Source organism: Poecile atricapillus, chromosome 4, assembly GCF_030490865.1.
Source record: "Poecile atricapillus isolate bPoeAtr1 chromosome 4, bPoeAtr1.hap1, whole genome shotgun sequence".
NCBI classification, from domain to species: Eukaryota; Metazoa; Chordata; class Aves; order Passeriformes; family Paridae; genus Poecile; species Poecile atricapillus.
In genome coordinates, this window is record NC_081252.1 from 58,795,271 (window position 1) to 58,817,267 (window position 21,997).

The window sequence follows — 21,997 nt, forward strand, 5'->3', positions numbered from 1 at the left end:
GACTACTCATGCATGAGGACCATTTGACTTGGGACTGAAAAAAGCAATATCTGCTGGGGTTTGTACATGTATTTTTAGGGGTTTTGAGATCTTGGTGTATGTATTGCTGCAAGACCCTTTCAGCCTGTCCCTGAGTAGTAGAAGATCCCATGTGGAAGGCTCAGTATTGTTCATGTTACTTTCTCATAATGGAGCTTACTCTATCAGCTATAATGTTGTATTAGTCCAGGCCCCACACTTGAGCTCTTCTTGACCTACAGAAAGGTCAGTATCTTTTTTTCACCTTAGTTCTTCAGCAGTTATATTCTCATTACAAGTACAAATGTGCTCCTTTACTTGCAGACTTTCCTGTTCTTTAGGACTATGCAATTATTTCAGAGGGGACTGTGTCCTAAAAGACTAAAAAAAAATTGTTTGTTTCTGGTGTGGGTCTCTCTTTGCTCTTTCTTATAAAGAAATGCCATGAAAAAGCCATGAAGATGGAGTTCATTATGTTAATCCCATCTCTAAAAGCGCTGCTGTGCTGCGGGCCTTTGTTGTCAATAAAATGTCAAGCAATGGCATGTACAGCATGTTGTGTAGACTTCAAAATACCGCAGCTGTAGGACTGCACTGTGTTTTCCACATGAGAGCTGAGAAATACGGGAGGGATTAATATCAGGTGCCCAAAGTGTTAATACTGGAAACCAAAACAAGAAAAAACCCAAACCTTACAAAAAGTTTTCTTTGGTGTATTTGTAAAAATTGGTTGTCATTCTTCCTAGTTTGAAAGGCATCTCTTTACCCATAGTTTATCCAGGAAAGCTAGTGTAGTGGTTTGCCTTCTCTCTCACAGGGGCAATATCCTTCTGAGTGTTCATGGCAGTGTAGAGCATATTGGTGCTATAATGTAGCTATACCATTAATTTGTCATGCTTGTGACAATATGGGAGGCAGGTGAAATACCAGAAAGCAAATTGCCTATTTTAATTCCCAGAAAAGAGACTTTTCTTCAACACTGACCCATTTTATGAAATCATGGATTTTGTGCTATAAAGGACCTGATGCTTTTTTGGTACTAGTGTGACCAGTTTGTAGGTGTCCACACCTGTTGTGGGAATGTCTGGCTACAGGAAGGTGAGCCAAATACATTAATAATATGAACCTCATCAGTAGAAGCCAACAAGGAAAACATTACATTCCTGGAGGTGTATTTTGTAGGTGTGGTACAGAGACTAAAGAACAGAACCTGTTTTGGTTCTTCCAAGTGCTGGAAAATTTGCCAGTCTGGTCATAGGGGAAGACAGGAGGCACTGTGAGCATGTGAATTCCTCCTGCTCTAATTCTAAGTATCACCCATTGTTTCTCAGACATAGTATTCTGAAATTTTTTCGTATTGTCTTTGGGGAGTATCACCACCTCTTCACACATCAGTGATGTGTTTTAATACCAAGTCTATGTTACAGATCATGTACTACTGATTTTCAAGAAAAATTAAATACATTAGAATGAAGACTAGCTGTCGTGTGCTAGTAAAACTTTTGAGACCAGTGACTTAGTTTAGGATATAAGAGGGATGAGGGTTGTCATCTGGAAGTAAGAGGGATGAAGGATGATGGTTGTAATCTCAGGTCATGTAGGAAGTTCTAAGCTAATACCTGGACCATAGCATTTTCATCTCCATGCTGCTTTCACGCTGATTTCAGTGACCGGATGGCAGAAGGAAGAGACACATTACTGTTATTATTTGATACATGTGAGCTCCTGTGGCCTTCCCACTATTTGCCTGGACTGAGCTTTGCCATCTGCACCGCGGGCCAGGCACTCTGCTGTGTGACTCCATCCACCTCTCCCTAGAGTTGCTTGCTTAGCTTTCATATAATTACAATTGATGTCGCTCAAAAAATATTGCATGTTATATTTTACGTTCCTTTTTGACACCTCGTGATAGGGTTTCTTACTGCAAATCACCATGTTCAAAATGTGGAAAGATTGCAGCTGTAAAATTAATTTAATTTGTATTTATCCAGGTGTGGGTATTAGGAGTCAACCAAAATCTAGTATCATAAATCCTCTTCCAGGGAAAAAAAAAAAAAAAAAAAAAAGTTAGCATCTGCATCCAGGGTTTCTCTTGTCTTCCAGGCTCCTTTTTATTGTTTCCCTGAACATGCTGGTGCTGCCAGGTTCCTTACAGCTGTTCACATTTTTGTCAGTTGCTGGCTTGTTTGCCAATTTAGTAACTAAAATAGTGTACCCTCCATCCTTTCCTCCTTTCTTCTCTTTCTTTCCTACTTTCTTTTTCTCTTTCTCCAGTAGAGGGGTAAACAACTTGAAAAGTACTTCCGTCAGCACGCAGGAAGGTTACTCTTGCAACAAGTTCTGCATCCAGGAATACTGTGACAAAGTGTTTTATCAAACATCATTTTTTTCAGTGTGGAGGCATATCTTCTTGCATCAACAGAGATGCTGTCTTTATGTAGGGTTTGGGGATGTTACAAATAGGTCTGAAACCTGCACTTATAGAAAAGTAATTCCTTCTTGGAGGAAGATCTGGGTTTAGCACAGGGAGCCAGAGCTGTTGACAGGGCTTTGGTAGGTGGTGTGGTCTGTTGGGCTAAGTTAGGCAGCAGCACAGGACTTTGTAAGAGTAGGTATGGGGATGAAGAGGTGCTACTTTTGCACAGAGCCCTTGTGACTCAACTGACATTTCTACTTGGAAGAATTCCCTTTTTAACGGTGAGAAATATTTTAGTTTGTCTGCTTGGCCCTCTGTGATATGTTCCTACCTCACACTAATGCCAGTCGTATCAGATCATTCTAATTATAAATGTGACAACTCTGAGAATTTGGATTTTAAAATCCTGGGGGGTTTATGGGATATTTTCTAACTCCAAACCAGAGAAGGTTACTAGTAGACTTGACCAGGTTAGAAGGTGGTGTTTTAGCCACAAAAATACCTAGTCTGCACCTGGATTTGAGCCAGGGAGTACATCTGCTATATATCTGAGAGAGGGAAACGAAAGTATCCTATGTTGTGAGATTGGTATCAGCAGGGTCCCCTGTTTCCAACCATGCTCATTTGCTCTAAGTCATGAAATTAATTAATGGAGAAAATTTCTTGTAAAATAGAGCAGCAGTTCTGATTTACATGACTTCTGTGCATTTGCAAGTATTTTTTTCCCCCTATGGCTAGAGCTGTATTAACAGGGTTTGTTCCAATAAATGAACTAACACGCATGTAATAAGCAGAGATCTCAGGGAATCCAGTCCCTGCAACAGATTTGGCATTCCCTCCTGTTTATTTATTTGTACCAATGAAGATGCCCCCTGCTCTGTGCCATCTTTCCTCCCCAGCTTAGCTACTAAGCAACCTCTTCAGTGGCTGCAGTGAATCAGCACTTCTGGCAGGCTTGTCGCTCCCGTGCTCTGCTTCCAAGCATGCGGCACACAGACCCCTCTTGGGCTGCTCTGCTGCCGAAGGAACAGGGCTCGGCCCTTAAGGCACAAGTTTTCCTGCAGTTTTAAAAAACAGCAAACAGTAGATCAAAAAGTTGCACTGGGTTTTTTTTTGCTTTAGGAGGAGAAGCTTTTTGCAGATGGTGATCAAGGTGATATTTGAAGCCCCATTTAAAACATTGTGTGGGCATTCAGGTAATGATTAGTAAGTGTAATAAATACACTAAGAAATAAAAGAAAATTAAGTTAGACACATTGCTCTTGGAAAAGATGAACCTTGTAAGACTGAAAGACGTTTGAAAATTCTGAGAAACTCTCTGAAATAACTGCAGAAAATAAACAAAAATCCAATAAACGCAAGGTTGCTCTCCTCATTTGAAAGTGTATTTCAAATCCTTTTTTAGGTCATGTTACCTAAAAAAAAAAAAAAAAAGGAAGAGAAGGGAGTTCTATTTATTTCATTACAAGCCTGATTTTCAAACTCAGGAAGCTCTCTCACTCCAAAGAAAACCGCACAGAAGATACTGAGGTTCTCTCTGAGCCTTTGGTAATGTTCCCCAAATTGTTCATATCTTCTTCAGTCTGGCAAAACAGAGAAAGAGGGTGTTTGTAGACCCATTGCTTTGAATGAATAACACTTGAAACCACAGCTAATCTCATGGAACAAGCTGGTGAATAAGGTGTTGAATTAAGGACTCAGGGCATGGCCCATGGGAAAGGATAAATCCTGCTTCACTGGAGTTTGTGGTAAGGCTGTTATTGATGGGGTTGCAGAAGGGCAGGATCAGGCTCTGTGGTTTGCTTTGAATGCATTTTTCTTAAATGGTGAGGGAAATTAGAATAATTTGCTTCCAAAAATTGTTTTCTCATAACTGGTACAATAGCAGTATGCAGCAGGACTTCAAGGTCCTGATCTATATTTTTGTTGTTTTATTGTTGAATAGTTTTTTTCTCCTTATATTCAAATCTAAACTGAAATGTTGGCTGAAATCCTTCACATGTGTTTTCATGTATGGTTCCGTACACATTGTTTTCCTTGATTTCCATTGACATAAGTAGTTAAATAGCTGGGGAAATGAACTATCTAGTATTACTCCTCTTCATCAGATAATGGGTGCTTTGCAGGCCTAATATGCAATATTAGTGATTAGTGCTTTTGTTATAATAAGGAATTTATTTTTACCATACATCAACTTTACTACAGATTAGACTCCTGTATGCAATTCATTAGCTGTCTTGGATGTGGTTTTCAAAATGATGTCTACCTTGCCTCTACTTGAGAACTGAGTCCTGCAGAAAAACACAATACAGTGTCGATGCATGCAGTGCCTGTCATCCTGAGTGAGACACTGAGACACTGGGGACTCCCAGGGTTCAAAAAGAGCTCCTGGTACTGGCTCTGGAGTGCTAGCACTCCCAGGGTGGTCTAGAACAGGCTCTCCTACTTCTGTAGGTGGTGCAGTGTCCCTCAGCCCAGGTGTGCTGCACACCTCACATCGCTGCGTGTCCGTGTGAGACAGCGTGTGCTGAAGTGTGCTCGCCTCAGCTGTGCAGCGCATTGTATGAAAGAGTGCATGCAGGTGTTGGCACATGGAGTCATGTGTGAATATAATGGAGCCTGTATTTTCAAAAGTGGTCCATTGTCTTGGGGATTAATGAGAAAGTTGATCATCTGGTTATTGCCTCCAACTGCATACCCTGTGAATACACCGGGTATTCCATGTCTAGTGGCAGGGGTGTGCTTTTAAGGTGGTGGTTGTGGAGAGGATTATCTTTTTTTAGGTTTGCTTTATTAAGCCAATTAGAAATGTTCAAGACAAGGAGATGTTTTTCCAAGTCTTATGATCCCATTAAACAACAGAGGGAGAAGTCAAGCAAGCAAGCAAGCAAGCAGACTACAGAATAAACTGTGTAAATAAAATACAGTAACTAACTTTTGGTCAGGTAGCATCTTGCTGAGCAGTCTGATTATTGACTACCCAGCCAGTTCTGCTGATATGACCAACATAAATTCATCTTTGCTGCTTTTTTTACTGATGCCAAAAACCAGAGGAGCTCTAGGAAGGGAGAACTGGATTCAATTCTGGTTCATGAATCACATATTGAATTGTCAGGAAAGGAACAAATTCTGCCCCAATTGCCACTATAACTATGATAGGTTGTACTCGTGTGCCTCAGGGCAGAATATGATTTGAAATGAAATAGATGAGGTCAAAATCTGTTTTCATTGATCACAGAGAAGGCAGTGAAGCTGTAGAGGCAAATGTGACAGCAAAATATTGTCAGCAAGGCCATTCCTCTTACCAGTGATGCATCATGGCAAAAAGAAGGCTGTTTGATTTTAAACCTCCATGATGTCTTGGTTGGATTGATAAAAAAAATAAACATTCTGTAAGCAAGTAAATTGAACTGAAAGTAAGACCCGGTGGTTGACACTGAGTTGCCATTTATTTAAAGTCTTTCTGCATGGAAAAAGAAAGGGCCATTTTCTTTTCATTGCAGAAAATACTAATTTTTATTTTCTTTTTACTTATATTTTTAGGATCTTGCAAAAGGGAGACAAGGAATGTGGTTTCAGGAATAATCTTCTTTTATTCCATCAGATATATTCTGCAGCCCATTCCATAAAGATGACAATAATAAAAAAGCAAGGGACACAATATAAGAAACAACTTTCTCTCTGTTAGGGCGGATGGCTTTATAGAATAGATACTGAAGCAGCAAAGAACTGAAAGTGGTTTCTGAGAAGTGTTGACCTCCTTTCGTGCCACTTACTGTGAATTAAAGCTGTGAGTGAGAACTAGTTTGGGCATGTGGTACAGCACTTACAGCGACTGCTGCCAAGGAACAAGATTTGTGTTTCTAAGGAAATGCAACAAAAGAAAATGGTTTAAGAGGCAGTGGCTGTCACTGTGTAAAAAAAAAATAAAATCTATTTATGTACAGATAGGAAAAAAAAAAGGTCAAATTGGGTTATTCTATATGCAGGTTAGCATATGTGTGAACTTTTGTAATGTGAGATTCAAAATAAAACTACTGTGGATTGTGCAGGGTTTAGCATATCTCACACTGTTAGAGTTTACAAAGTTGAGCTAGCTAAAAGCAGTTGTGACCTGCTCTGTGCCTGTGTTTGACTGCTGTTTGTCATTCTTACAGGCATTATTAGTAACAGTGATCTGCTATAGGAAAGGGATACATTTAGAGCAAGGAAACTGGGTTTTTGTGGCTTTTTGGAGCTCCTTTCTTATGAAACCAAAAGGCAAATAACTTCAGCACTTCTAAACTGAGGCTGCCAAACAGTATCACTTACCACTACCTTTAAGGTTATAAATATCTTAGGACATGACATCCACTCACTGATTTGTAGCGAAGATGTTATGAGAATTGTTCATGCACTGCAGTTTCATTAAGGGTTGAAAAGTGTAGCAAAACACTGAGGAAAAAATATTGCTATATTTACACAGTGTCTTAACTCCTTTTTTTCACCCCTCCGGGGCTGGAAAGGGAACCACCTGTCTCCTCTGCTGATGTCAGACTGCTGCCTGGAGACATGGTGCTATTGGAAAGCACACGATACTGTACATATTTACACCAAGCTTGTATCTGATTGAGATTGTGCTACGAGACCTGTGAGTTCACAAGTTTCTTCATCATACTCTCATGCATTAAACATGTATTTGAACTCTGGCTCGAAAACCGTGTGATCTTATGATAGACGTATTTATGTAATAGTTAAATGAATGATCATGTGCTCTCCAGCTCCTTTTCCATGCAAATGCAGAGGAAATTGAATATTATAATATTTCAGTGAGATGTCCTCAATAACAAATTACTGTTTAAAATAACCAATATTTGTATGTATATCAATTGCCTAGTGGTTATTTTTGTCTGCTATTTGCATGATATGGAAAAGATTTTTTCTAGCAAACATTTTAAGCTACTTGGTGCTGCTTTCCTTTTGGAATGATCACAAGGGTGCACATTTAGGGATGTGTTTTCCATCTGTTTTTTTGAAGCTGGCAAAGCACATAATTTGGAATAGAAAAGAAGTCTGAAAGCACCCATATTTGAACTGGTGTGTGTTTGAGCCGTTCTAGGAATTCTTACTCTGTAGCAGTTGGTAAAAGTGAAGGACTGTATCGTGCCCTTGGGTGCAGTATGCAGGCAGGGCTCAAGGCCAGTGGAGCCCTATGGGAGTGCCCAGGGCACACCAGGGCCCCCTGAGAGTTTTGCTGCTCAGTTACCAAGGCAAGAACCTGAAATGATCGCCAGCTCTTTGAACTCCAGCTGTTTGATGCGGTCCTGTGTTGTGGAGGTTTGTTTGAGGTGGGCCATTCTGCAAAGGCTGGGCTTGAGCTTCTCTTTGATACAGCCTTGAGTGATGTGCCTGATGAAGAGATCCGCTGAATCTTCTGTGTCCTGCAGTGGTGGGTGTGGGGCTGCCAGTGCAACCTGTTTGTGGGCTTGCTCGAACATCCCTGTGGCTTTTGCCAAACATGACAAGCAGAACATTGTAAGAACAGAACATTGTCAGCCAAATACAAGCTTTGCTGCAGGTTGGGGCCTGAGCTTCCATGCAGAGCAGCACTGGCATGATGGTGATTCTTTTCAGAGTGGGGATCTTCACCTGGTGAGCCACAGATCACCTACACTCCCTCTGATCATCCATAAGCATTGCCTTAGCTCTTCACATCAGCTCACCCTTTTGATGGGACTGCTTGTTGTACGTGGTGAGCAGGAGTGGCAGAATCTGGCCCTGTTACTTTGTCAGTGGTTGGATCAAGTTGGGCACCGTTTAGTGCAGTAATTTCTCTTAGCTGGGTATTTTGAAAGCACCAAAATACGTGGGGACACTAGTGCTCCTGGGAATCCCTGGGACTGGGAACAGCTAGGTAAGAAGGGCTCCAAGAAATGTGAACTGTTGCTGCAAAACCTCTCTGAGCAAAAGAGCAGTATTTGGGATAGTAGCATGCCGGGCGTATCAGATTGCCCAAATTAAGTTCTGACAAACAAACTGGATTTCTTGTTGAGGTCTAGAGAAGATCTAGTCAACACCTCAGCTGTTGAGCTGCTTATGTCTCCTGAGCAGTTCAGGCACAATTCCTGGGGTGTGGAGATGGTTTTTCACTATCAACTGGATGGGTACTTTTCGCTGAAGGCTGTTCCTGTGGAAAAACTCCTATCAGTGGGTGTTGCTGAAGACAGTACACCTGGATCACTGTGGGAACCAGTTCATTGCTAGTGTGCACCAAACTCACAGTAGTACAGGAGGAGATGCCACTATCTCATCTTCCAAGATCTCTTCAGTCCTGTTATTTTTTCAATAATATATGATTTGTTTGGTGTAGTTCTTCAGTGAAGAGCTGCACCATATGTTAGGGATTTTTTTTTAATGGAGATTTAAGGGTAAGGAGAACTGGCCTTCCCTATGCTAGAGACAGAGAAGTTACAGTTAGAAATGAATTCTTAGGTCTTCTGTTTCATACTCATGTGCTAGCATCATTTTTTTTTGTATACTAAACAGAATGTTCTAATGTATGATTCATATTAATTAGGTTTCTGCGAAGTAGTGCACACCTCAACTTGAACTGAACCAGAAATAAATACATGGCCATATATTAACATTTTATTAGTTGAGAAGAATAGGATGAAGGCACCTATGTGAAATCCAAAGTATGAGCTTCAGATTGAATTAATGCCAGCAGTGCCTTGAGATTAATTTGGTTACTGTGGGTACAGAATAAGAAATAGTATACCATAATGTAACTATGTTTACTGATTCATTTCTGGCATTAAAAAATAAAACCACACTATACATGCAACAACAGCCTTTTCTTACTTGGAAGAAGATGGGTAAATTTTAGTAATTAAAGTGAATGTTGCCCTCTGAAAAGTGCCAGTACGACAGTGGAAGATGAGTGCTGTTCTTACAGAGGATCTGCCCCATCACAAGCAGCAGAACTGCAAGACACCAAGAGAGACCTGAAACAAAAATATAGCCAGCCCAGGAAGCTGCCAGTCTTCTACAGCTTCTCATTAAATATCTCTTGTAACATGATAACATCTGTTTCATGTACCATTCAACTGGTCAAATGTGAGTTTTCTATCCTTGTGCCACTTCCTATCTCATCAGTATGTAGGAGAAGGAACAAGTTTTGCATCTTAAGATGTTGAAAGCTGAGTAGTAATGGAATAATGCAATAGAAATACTATATATTCAGAAAGCAATTATTTTAAGGAGTTTCAGTTTTGACATGGCTAGATTAAGTATGAAGCTTTTTGTTTTTATACTTACTGTCAAGAATATTGTTAAATACTGATACCACCTCCTAAGAGAACAACTTTTAAATACCAAAATGAAAAGGATAAGCATTAAATATTTTGGTAGATATATTGTGCCATAATGTATACTGTCTTGTTCTTAATACAAGGCACAGTAGGGCTTAATTAAAAAGTGATTGTACGATCTATCACAAACCTGCATTAGGGATATGGATGCCAAGAAAATTAAGTTGAATAGGTGGTGATAATGAAATCGATATTTTATTGAATAGCTTTTATTCCTATGCCTTTGTTTGCTATTCTTGCCTTCCTGTCAGCAGGTAAGACATTTTCCATCTAAAATTCTTTGAAGGAATTCATTTAGTCTGATGCTGCTTTGTTTCATTATTTTATCAGTGTAAGTTATTTTATTCATTTCTTGACAGAGTAAAATGCCTTGACAAACTTGTGACTCCGTCAGAGCAGAGCATGACAGTAAACAAAGAAAAGCAAGTCCTTACGAGCTCGTTCCTGCTAGGAGTGGCTAGCTAACAACTGGTACAAGGGTGATTTTCTATTTCGTGTAAGCAAAAGTCACAGTCACTCAAAGCCTCCAGGGCAGCCCCACAAGGAGATTTTAGTACAGATTCCTCCTATTCCAGCTCCTAGTGTGGCCTTAGGACCTGCTAAGTAAAGTGTTTAGCGTTAGAGAACAATTAAACATAGCATAATACCGAGTGAAGAATATATACAATAAGTATATAAGTATTTGTACAGCCTGGGCCAAAATCCTCCTTGTTACAACTTCATCAACTTAAATGCTATTGATTTTTCAGGTACCACTGACCTGAAATTGCTGGGATTGTACTTGGGATGTATTTGACCTATACAGTTTAGGCCAAACAGAATCACAGTTTTGAAAGTGTAATGCAAAGAAATAGTTACCAAGTATTCTGTTGTCTTGTAATTCTACACCAGTTACTCACTTCAGTGCACTGTTACAAAATCTCTCCTTTAGATGGGTAGAACTGTGTCTGCAAGCGCTGTAGAAAACAATAAAAGAGCTTATTGTTCCCTTCATATTTTTAAGAGTAGTGTGCTGCAAACCAGACAGCCTGTGCTTTCTGAACAGAGCTGCTAGGGCAGCCAGCACAGCTTCATTTTCACATCCTCACTTACTAGGTTCAATGTTGTCAGTGTCCTTTTCGTGGCAAAAATCAAATAGCCAAAAGGGAAGGCTGGTTTTCATGATCTTTCTGCTTGTGCGTCTCAAATATCGCATATTGCAGTGCACCGCGCATTGCAACTTGCAGCTTGTCTCATGCCTGGGTGCAATAGGCACTGTGGGGTAATGTGCTAGAGGAGCAAACAGGCACAGCACAAGGCTCTTGAAAGCCATGAGAGGCACTGAAAGCTTGTGTTCGTGGTATGCAGCAGTATAGATATTTGAAAGGTTAGGTTCTGTCTATTTTTAGGTAGCCTTCACATTGGAACTGATCTAAAAATGAAGGGGACATAAAGATTGCACGTGTCTCTCCTGATTTATCAGAGATTTTTTTACAAAATGCATTAAAAAAGGCATCTCTGAATCAGACTTTTTTTTTCCTGAAGTATAGCTGTGCCTCTTATTTAGAAGAGGAGTCTTTATGATCTTGATTAAAATGCCAGTGTTGTCTATTTCACTCCAAGATCAGCATTTTCAGATTTTAGCAAAGTTAAAGAAATATGACTTTGCTACTTATTGTTTGGGAAGATTTATTCACTTGTGTAAATGAATTTTAAAAAATTGGCAAGGCCTTTTATCTCGTATAAAATAAATCTGAAGATAAATGATCTTTTCCACTAACATCACCTATCATTAAAGTGGCTAAATGAAAATCAAAATGTGTTGCTATTTAGTGCCTGCTCGCCTTTTTACGGGAGATGAAATTGAGCATGTTTACTGGGCAGGAATTGTCAGCGATGCTTCGATTTATAGCATTGTCCAGGATATAAATTAACAACCACCATGTGTTTTCCCCCACTTTCCCTGGAAGATGGTAGCCCTGTCTCCCAAAGTGTACATCTCCAGCTTGCTGTGCATGCTTCTACCCTTCCTTAAGGAAAATCAGTAAACAATATAAAATGGTGTTGCATTGAACTGAAGTGCAAATATTTTTCCAAGTCCCTGTAAACAGGAGTGCATGTGTGAATAAAACAGCTGGAGGTCTACCTCCAGAAAACCCCCAGGGATGTGTCACACTCATTTCTCCAGCCTATGCAATCTTAGTTTAATAAATTGGTAATAATATTATGATTAAGTGCTCTTTGGGGTTGGTTTGCTGTTGTTTCAGTGGGCTTTCTCTACACAGCAACTTCCAACAGAAATTAAAATAATCTTCCATTCTAACAGTTTCCTATTTTTACTTGGTTCTTTGTTCCTCAGAGAGAAGGGGGGAGGTTGCAACAGGCAAAAGGAAAAGGTGCACTCTGATGAAATCTCTGTTTCAGAGTGAAACTCACACAGTCCTTTCAATGCTTTTGGTTAAATGTATTGCCCTGACTTGCACTTCCACATGTGGAGTTCAAAAGAGCAGAAACAACAAATAGTGTTTAATTGAGCCAGACTGTTGGGGAATTTTCCAATGGTAGAGATCCATTAGGGACAAACACAGAAGTAGCAAACTTGCCATATTTGTTGACAGACATGAAGTAATGAAAATACAGTTATTGCTCTTTTGGGGAGGAAGCATGAATCTTCCTGGTACCCTCTTACAAAATAATATATAATCAGTGTCCCAGGGTAAAGATGTCCAGCAAATACTAAATTTCTTGGGAACAAAGATGTCTAAAATGGTGATAGGTGATGCAATCTATGTGCTTTATTCCTGTTGTATTCACAGGGGAAAGCTGGGGAAGCCTGAATAGTATGAAAATAAAAAAAAAGAAAAAAAAAGGTGAAGGCGTTTCTGCTTTGAACTGTCTTGGTCATTCCTTCTGTGATAAGGTCTGATTCAAAGCCTGCCTAAATCCATTTAAAGATTTCCATTCCTTTCCAAAGGATTTAGAGCAGTCACCCCTTCCAGCTACTTTAACCTCCCCTTTTACTTTACTGCATTTTCTCATACAGGTATCGAAGCAAGTGATTTGGCTAGAATAAAATAAAATAAAAATAAAGTAGTAACTCACCCATACCTTCCTATGGCTAGCTGTCCTATTCCATCTCTGCACTAGTATGTTTGGCCCCGAGTCAGAGGTGAAAGTACTGACAAATTTCTTGTCAAAGGCATTGCTGGAGGAGGGTCAGACTCTAAAGGTTTACAGCTGCACTTTGTATAGCTAATAAGCCCTGAGCTAAATGCTTATCTTCCTTTTTTTCAGTTATCTGAACTGGGGATGGGGGGAGGATGACATCTCTTGCCATTTGTGCAACTTTTTTAGATTAATATTGCAGCTCCAAGAAAAATGAATAATTGGACTTTTGAGCAGGCAGTGGAACCACGAAACCCATAGGGATTCCTCTAGTAGTCACTAGTTTGCATATTGTGAGTTAACTGCAATTCATGAAAGGTTCTGGCTAAAAATAACTCCAGGGCTCAATTTTGGCTGGCAGGGACTACTAGTTATGAGGTCAGGCAAAGCTGATCCTTCAGAAGAAGCCTTATCTGCATGAGACTGTTGGGTGTTGCAGGGAGGTGATCCCATCTCTGCTTGGCTTGTCCTTGGCTGACTCAGGAAAATGGGGTGCAGGGGCTGTGATGAGCTGGGGAAGGGGACCTTTGCTGGAGCCTGGGAGCTTCAGAGGCCAAGCAGTGAGTGCTGGCTGCTGCATGAGTGGAGCTATGTTCTCCACTGACAGGAATTTCCTCAAAAGCTTGCACACTTCCACAGGCAGGCATAACCCTATAAAGGGTAACTTGATCCATAAGCATATTTAAAAAACCCATACACATCAGGTGTTTTGTGTGATATCTTCATTTTATTTTGTTTGCCTAAAATTGTTGTAGATCTAATCTGTGGCCTGCGTTACTAAAATCCCATCAGATTACTAGAGTCCAGAATTATTTCTGCATTATACTTCGTTTTAATATGAAAAATGCCAAGAGCTAGGCCCAAGAAAAAAGGCTGACTCAGTTCCACTGAGCTCTGTCTGAAGAAAGTCGTATTTGAAGATGAGGGATGTGTTGGTAAGGCTGTCATCTCTAGTTTATTAAAAAGAATTGCTAGGAGGCACTAAAACTGTCCACTGCCTTTCCCTCTGTTCCTTCACTCAAAGGTGCTTCATTCACATCGACTTTACCATAGCGATTTTGTGTAAAACAAGATTTGATTTTAGAGTATTTAAAGGTTACTGTTCTCTCCAGTGCTGTACTGCAGCCTTGTGTGTGCTCCACTGCAGTTGCCTACCCAGCCATTTTAGAGAGGGGATAGCCAATGTTACGGAAATGAGAGATTTTTTTCTTCCAGTAGCTACTGCGAGCCTCGGCATGGATCTGGTAAGGCAGTGTGCTCTCCTGCACTGCAGCCTGGGCATCCCCCTTGGGCTGGGAGGCCCTGTCTGGGTGACTAAATGGCCAGATGGCAGAGCAAACCCCAAATGTAATGTGACAGCTGGGTGGCCACCTCAGTGAAGGCTGGTAGCTTTGAAGGCTGATACCTCCCACAAACTTGCTTATGCTTGCACCAGAGAATCTTTTCTGTGCCCTAAGATACCAAATCCATGGTGGTTGTTCGTGGAATCATCCTCTTCAGACCCCTCTCAGAAAAGTCAGTAAAAACTAGATTGGCTTTCTATGAACAAGTCAGGGAGGAAGAGCTCCAGGGTAATTCTCTAGGTGCTCAAGGGAAAGGGATCAAGGTGGATGGTAATACACATAATGAGAAAGGCCTGGGTGGGGTGTTCAGAGCTCTGCAGAGTGTTCCAAAGGGAAGGTGTGCTCCTGAAACTTCCCCACTTTCTGCCCTGTGTGTCTGAAGCTGGAGAAGATGATTCCTGGTTGCTGGAAGGGCATGAGCATCCCAGCAAGGCTGGGAGTGGGACAGGAAGGGCTCAACTTCTGAGTAAGGGTAGATGTTCCAAGGCCCCTGAACAGGAATATCAGAAACCAGTTCCTTGGGTCTGATAATATCAGATATGAGCAGGCTTTGGTCTCTTCCCAGGGACTTGAATGTGTGGAAGGATAAGGGGACAATAAGAACTTTATGACTTCTTTTGTTCCAAGGAAATATCAGCAGTGAGGTGAGTAAAGGAGAGATGATGAAGATCTGCAACGGTCTGCGATTTTGATGTGGTCCTGTCTGCTCTGCCAACCTGCAAGACAGTGCAAAACTGGAATCTGTCTCCTTGGCTTGCCTGCATGTCTGTGCTCAGACAGCACCACAGCCTCCCCAGGAAATGGATGTGTTTACATGGCTCTGTTTCTCAAACATATAGAGGTCATAAATTTAAAGGTAGATACTCTTTTACAGATCAGGCCTTCTATAAAACAGTAACATCCAAGTGAAAGACATTGTTCATATTGCTTTTAGCAAGCCTGACAAGCTGGATTTTCCTGCAAATCACAGCAAATGAGGGCTCTGGAGAAAGCTTCAAATGTTGGAGGGAAGTAAGTGACAAATGTATTTTTTTATGTAATCAGCTGGAGTGGGTTAGTTTTTTTGTTTATAGTAATGAATAAGTGAAACATGCTTATAAAGAGGGTGATGTTCAGGGAGGTATAAAAAGAATTATAAGATTTGTTGTACTGAGTACCTGTGATCCTCCTGCTTCACTTGAACACTCCTGGAAGGCTTTATTACAAGCACCCAGTTAGAAAGAGTTGCATGTCTGCAAGCCTGGTTAATGCTGATAATCAAGTAATCTGCACTGATAGTAAATAGTCATAGTCAGGTCCAGTTGCACATGACACAAGCAAGTGATTTGCCCTGGCATTCAGTGCTGTTTATTTGAGCCCCCAGTCTGTGGAGGCAGATGTGGCAAAATTCAGCCTGGTGTCAGTAATGTCCGTAACGCATTGCTGTTCAGAGAAAGTTATTTTGGACTCTCGAATATACAGCTCCTCAGCCTGTGACCCAGAGCTGGGCCAAGAATTAACTTGGCCCTTGAGTTTTTCACAGAGCTGGTACAGAGCACTATCCTGGGTTTCTCTGTTTTAAAAAAAAAATAATTCTCCAATCATAACTGCCCTAACAAAATCAGAGAGAGCAGATGGCTTTATTCCACTGTAGAATTACTGCACCAATGAACCCAGAAGTTCAAGGAGTTTGCTTCACTGGCTTACGCTATTGAGGGTGTATTCTGGGTAGTATGAACTGGATAAATAAGGAAAAGAAGATGAGAAAGGGAAAAAAAAAAGAGCAAACAAATAGGATAGAAGTGGAACAGAGAGAATGGACTGGAGAACAAATACAGGACTGTGCAAAAAATAAGAGTAAAGATGCACAGAAGGAAGATTTTTAATAAAAAATTAATAGGGTACATATACTTTATATAGAACACCATTCACGCTAACACATCTTTGGAGTGCAGTTTGCTCTTTTATATACAGCATTGGCCGATCTTTTGCTCTAAGGCCATTCACTCTTGGAGGGTTGAGCAGAAAGGGTTGAATAAATGTGAGAACTGATTTGCAAACCTCATCTGTCTGAAACTCCAGCACTGTTTTTCTGTACAAGTTTGCTTATCCTTACTCCACTGGGAAAGTAGCAAACTTTCCCAAAAATCAGAGTACCATAGTCTTGGGGGAAAGAAAAGAAAATATTTTTTCCTCAGTGCCATAATGAAAGGGCTAAGTTTTGGTCTTGAGGTCTCCAAAATCAGGAGCTTCTTTGAGAACCCTAAATTACAGGTTAAACAGGAAAACCTGAGCCATAGGTAGAAAATGTGGGTGAAAGAGGAGGAGAAAGAGATAAAATGATTGCTGAATCCAGGAAAAAGTCAAGGACAGACGGCTTGAAGGCTTTGGTCTTTGATTTGTATTTCCTGTTGTTGCAGGCAGCCGTACCTTCCAGTCCTGTTAGAAATGTATTAGGATTTGGGAATTAGTGCCCAAATGCTGTTGGAAGGCTTATCAGAACTTTCTTTAATCATGGCCCTTAAAGAACAAAAGGCAAAATCTGGGAATTGCTGAGACCTGCTACAGACTAACATGAAAACAGGGGAAATGCAGTGATTGAAGAGGTGGTCTGATAAAGGACATTTCAACAGGGCAAATTGTGTGAAATGGACCCCTAGACTTTGTCAGCTGAAGGAGAATTTTCTTTGTATGTGTTTGTTATGGAACCAAATATCGTGTGTGTATGTGCTCAGATATTGCTCCACAAAAGATGTTTGTGCAATTCTTTAGTGTTGTCAAAACAGAGGGAAGAGCATTGCTAAAGCTTCTAGGGAATGTTCAGAAGACAAGGTTTCCTTTGAGGAAGCAGCTTAGGTGCTGGCTGGGTTTCACAGGCTTCATTTGCATTTGTGGTGGCTGCGTCGTTTCCAAACTACACCACCACTGCAGCTGTCTTCCTTGCTTTTCTCCTCCTTGGGGCACTGTGCTCAAAACCCACATTAAAACATGGGGAAAAAAAAGGTCCTAGTGGGTAAATTTATACTGTGGCTGGAGTTAGACACTTCAGTTAAAAATAAATAAAATTCTTCCCAAGCAATTTGGAACCCTTGTTGAAATCTCATAGTCTTTTGTAGTTGGAGTTTTGCTTGGCATCTCTTCCAGGTAACTATGGAAGTGCCAGCAAAGTTCAAGCTCTAATGTGGACAGGGACACTGAGAAGCTCTGGGGGCCCTGTAATTAGCACTTTTGGTTGCTCCTTCTATAGTGCACTAGAAAAGTTCTTCAATATCTAAAGCTTGTATGGTGAGAGCACCACTAAGGTCACAGTTTATATTTATCAGTTAACTTGCTAATTTGAAGGGAAAGCATTGAAGTGGAAATGTAGAAAATAGAAACAACATGAGCAGGTCAAAATATCCAAAACAGCAATATGAAATGTTCCAGTGTAAATACATTTCTATAAAAGGTGTGAATGAAACTTCAAAAAAAAACCCCAGATGATGGATTCGGCACAGTCAATGAACACAATTATAAGTAGGTACTGAAGGAGAATATTCCACCAACCATGGATCCACAGATAATAATTAATAAGAACCGACTCCACTCCAGGCAGGCAGGTGCCCAGTATTATTTCACAGTTGACTGTTCAGGGGGTAGAGGTACTCACCTTTACCACAGATCTTAATAATTTACTGCAGTTTTATCATTAAATCAGCATATAATTGGGAAGGAAATTAGGGGTTTTTTTGTTGTGAAGCAAAGCAATACCATTAATTTTATTATTTGTAGGAAAGGCTTTCTGTAGTTATTTTCTATTTTTCTGGGGTTTTTTTTTAATTAAATAAAGTAAAAACAATACCTTTTTTGTCATCAGTTCTTGGTAAAAATACGACAGTGCGATGTGATTTGCAACTTAAGCACAAGCTTGGAAAAATGTACATTTTATCAGGACTGGTAATAATGAATTACAAGGAAACACAAATAAGTTAAGAATATATCTGATACTTCCTACCATTTCTGAAGGTTCCAGTGTCTGTGGGAAAAAGGCTTTTTCAAGAATTGTACTTCGTATTTATTTTTTTTTTCCTCTCAGCAAAATTGCCATAGCCTTGAATAATAATTGAATTCATTTAGTCTTTAGAATACTCAAGTTTGCAAATAACAATGAAAATGAATATTTCATGACATGGAGGATGATAAGCTATAGTTTTGTAACTTTGACTGGTAGCCCAGCACAAGGGAGCCAGCATTTACATTTCACGAGAATTTTTGTGCCCAGATAATTAAAAGAACTGCAGCTTAAAACAATAAGCAGGCAGGTGGGGATAGTTAAACAAGACCTTTATTTCTGGGTTTTCTTGCCCTGTTCTGGACAACAATTTTCAGTTCAGCTCGGTACATGGAATTTGTTGTGTATGCAATGCTAAGGGGTATCATAAACCAGTTGCACCTGCAGCAGCCCCTATTGTCTGGGAAAAGCTTTGACGGGGAGACAGGTGTTAACAGTGTGTCTGGATTTTCACACGACTTGTCGTAAATCTTTTTATAGATTTTTTAATTAATTTATTTTCAGTGAACAACCCCTGAACTCAGGTCAGGAGGGTAGAGCAGTGCCCTGGGGCAGTTCATAGAGGCGGCCGTGGGCAGGACGGAGGCAGTTCCTTGTGACTGCCGTGGTTTCTTGGGGAATGCACGGATACAGAGGAGTGGTTGAAGAGCAGCTCCAAGTACTGTAATCCATCTGGGAACAGCATCAGGCTTCCCCCTCGGAGCAGGTGAGAGAACTGTAGGAACATTTTTTATAGATGCTGAATCCATTTCAGAGAAGTGCTGGGGTGGGGGTGTGCGGGGGGCGGGGTTGCCGATACATTTACCGTGAAAAAACTTACTTGAGTTGCAATTGCCTATGAGAAACCATAACCTAACCAAAATACTTGGGGAGGTGCAAAATCTCCGAGGGCAAAACAACGCCGGGAGGGGGTGTAACTTTTGCCGAACTCTGGGACAGCCCCTCCAAAGAGACCGGCGGCGGGGAGCCGGCGCAGGCACGGGAAAGGTGCTCGGGCTGCTCAGAGCACGCAGGCTGTAGCTCGGCTGGGAGTCACTTCACTTTTTCTTTATTATAAGCACAGCTCTGCCTATTGTGTGCTGCGGTGAGGGGGGAGGACAAAGAAAGCAAGCTAAGAAATTAAAAAAAGACGGGGAGGGGTAGGAGGTGCGCTGGGGCAGGAGCAGCGCTCCGGGGGTGTGGCGCGGCAATCTGCTTTGAATCGCTGCGTGTTGCCGCGGCCGCCGAGCTCGGAGCGGCTTTTGCGAAGATTTACTTCACTTCAGGCTGGGTCTGCCCCTGGCTGACGTCACGGGCTGGAGCAGCGGCTCCAGAAGGCTGGATGAGTGACAGCCCAGCCTACTTTTTAATAGCTTTGTCATGTGACGGGGAACAGTAGTAAGACAGGTGCCTTCGGTTCACTCTCAGAGAGGGTCTCGTTGCCTGCATGAGTGTCTGCTGCCTGCCTGCCTGCCTCTGGACTGTAGTTTGCCAGCTTTCCTGCCGTCGCTCCGCAGCTGGATGGCGTGGGACATGTGCAACCAGGACTCTGTATGGAGTGATCTCGAGGTGAGGAGGGCGCGGCGTGGGCGGCCGTGGGGTGCCGGCAGCTGGCGGGGGCCCTGGGCTCGCCGGGGCACCGGCAGGACGGCCGAGGCGGCGTACTTTGCAAACAAGTCCGTATCTTATCTTAACTCCAGTAAGTTTGCTATTTTAAGGTTACTCTGCGATGCCTTGAGCAAATCAAAGCTGAGCTCCTGTCATCAGTATAGTATCTCCTGCAGTTGGAAACTATTTTCATGTGCCTCTGGCTCGCTTTCCCGTCATATGCAATATTTATGCTCTAAGATACTGATATGAATCGGTGTCTGAAGTGGCGTTTCCAGTGGCGTTTAGTGGCCTGGTTGGAAAAATGCCATGTTTATTTAGAATAAGACTAATATTTCTTTAAAAAAAAAAAAGTTATAATTAACTCATGTCTTCATATTTTAATTCCTTGTTTCACTGTGCTCTGTCGAAGGTTTTTTCCTTATTTATGAGCTGCAGAATGCAAACACGCACACAGGAATGAATACCCTGTTGTTTGGCTTTAGATGCTTTTTTAAAAGAGATTTCTAGAAGGAGACGTTTCCCTGCTACTTATGGTATTGGAATACTGACGCTGTAGCTAATGCCCCGTAGAGCAGGGTTCGCAGTCAATCTGAGTAGTCCAAGAAATGGTTAAATCCCACTGTACAGCAGAGACAACAGGATGAACCATGAGAATAGAGTTTATGCAGGACTGTGTGAACTGCTGCTGCCGCTGCTGCTGCTGCTTGTGTAAAAATAGACGGCAATACATCAAATCCACAGCTTCTGCTGGCTACAATTCATAAAGGAAAAAAATAAAAAAAAAGTCAAGCAGCCCCACAGTAATCTCTGGAGTATAATGTGAGGTTTGAGGATTTCTACATGTTTGCATTCAGCAAAATGGAGCATTACCTGAAAGTTCGGGCAACTTGCGAAGCGAGGCAAACTTTCTTTGGACCCCATGGAGAGGAATCCCGAATACAGGCCTGCTCAAAGGAACTAATCCTCTGGCTTCAGGCTTGGAATAAGCACTTAAAATGCTCCCCTTGGGCAATGGGGGAGGGAAAAACAGGTTACAGGCAATGCTTTTTGAATAAGATGTTCACGTTTAGAGACCTACCCATTTAAAGTGAACTGTTTCCATGTTCTCCAGTAAATTTTTTTCTATCTGGCAGAGCATGTGTGTGGATTCTCAAGTAATTTTGTCATGTTTTTAATATTTGCAGCTTGCCATTGTATCCGCAGATTTCTGTTTGCATATTGTAATTGGTCTTATCTTGTTTTGATTTCTTGGTAAAGTGGAATAGATATGGATAATTCATATGTCCTGTAGCTATTATGAGTCAAGGCAGTAAGTGGATGACTTTCTGGCTCCAAAGTCCTAATTGTTTCTGAGTAGCTGGAGTATCCTGTGGGTTGTTGTCTGGCTCGTAGCACGGGTCTCAGCTGCCGTAGCTTCATTTTTCCATCATGTATTATTCTTAATGCTGCTAGGAACTGATTGTGGAACCAGCTTATGTGGAAATACTGAAGATTTATTTTAATCACTAGAGTTCCTGCAGTAATTTCAAGCTAGTAACAGAATAGATAATTCATGTCAATGACTTTTTCATAGTGCAGAGAGGAAAAAAAAAAGAACCAAAAAAAAGAGTTTGATCTTAATATTAATTGTGTGGTGGATGGATTAACTGTGGGTAGGAATTTGCCAGTGTGCTCCTGCACTGCACTTCCTGTAGCAACACTAGCATCTGCGTGCTGCTTTGGCTCAGGGGATCACCTTTACTGAGCTAAAATAACACAGGCAGCAAGTACTGGAGGCAGCTTTCATTTTTTGAATCATTAATATTTGCTGTCAATGTAAAATGTATTATATTCTCGCTCACATAATGACAGGATGGCGTGTTGTTTAATAAAGGCCTGCATCACTGTAGCTGATCAGCGTCCCCAGTGCTTCACAGCTTAATGAAGGTGATGTACAGTAAGGTTGCAAAGATTGATAGAGAGAATCCACATGACACACATTTTGTCAAGTCTCTCTTTCTTTCCTGAGTTCATCCCCTTGGCACTTTGAAAAACTTGTTAAAAATAAAACAAAGATTATATTTTCATTAATATAATTAATATGGCACAACTCCAGTCTTCTTCTTCT

The 21,997-nt window shown here is 41.2% G+C and overlaps 1 protein-coding gene across 2 annotated transcripts in view; it reads left to right on the plus strand.

The window, feature by feature from the left end:
* The window catches only part of PPARGC1A (PPARG coactivator 1 alpha), a 364,690-nt gene that overhangs the window by 276,502 nt on the left and 66,191 nt on the right, over positions 1-21,997 (plus strand). Inside the window, exon 1 of one of the 2 annotated variants that reach the window (XM_058837700.1) lies at positions 19,250-19,848. The exons of the other annotated variant lie outside the window; for it this stretch is intronic. Coding sequence (XP_058693683.1) covers positions 19,801-19,848 — 48 coding nt within the window. The 5' untranslated portion in view covers positions 19,250-19,800. Of the gene's footprint in view, positions 1-19,249; positions 19,849-21,997 lie in introns of those variants that run through there. 2 annotated transcript variants of the gene reach the window in all.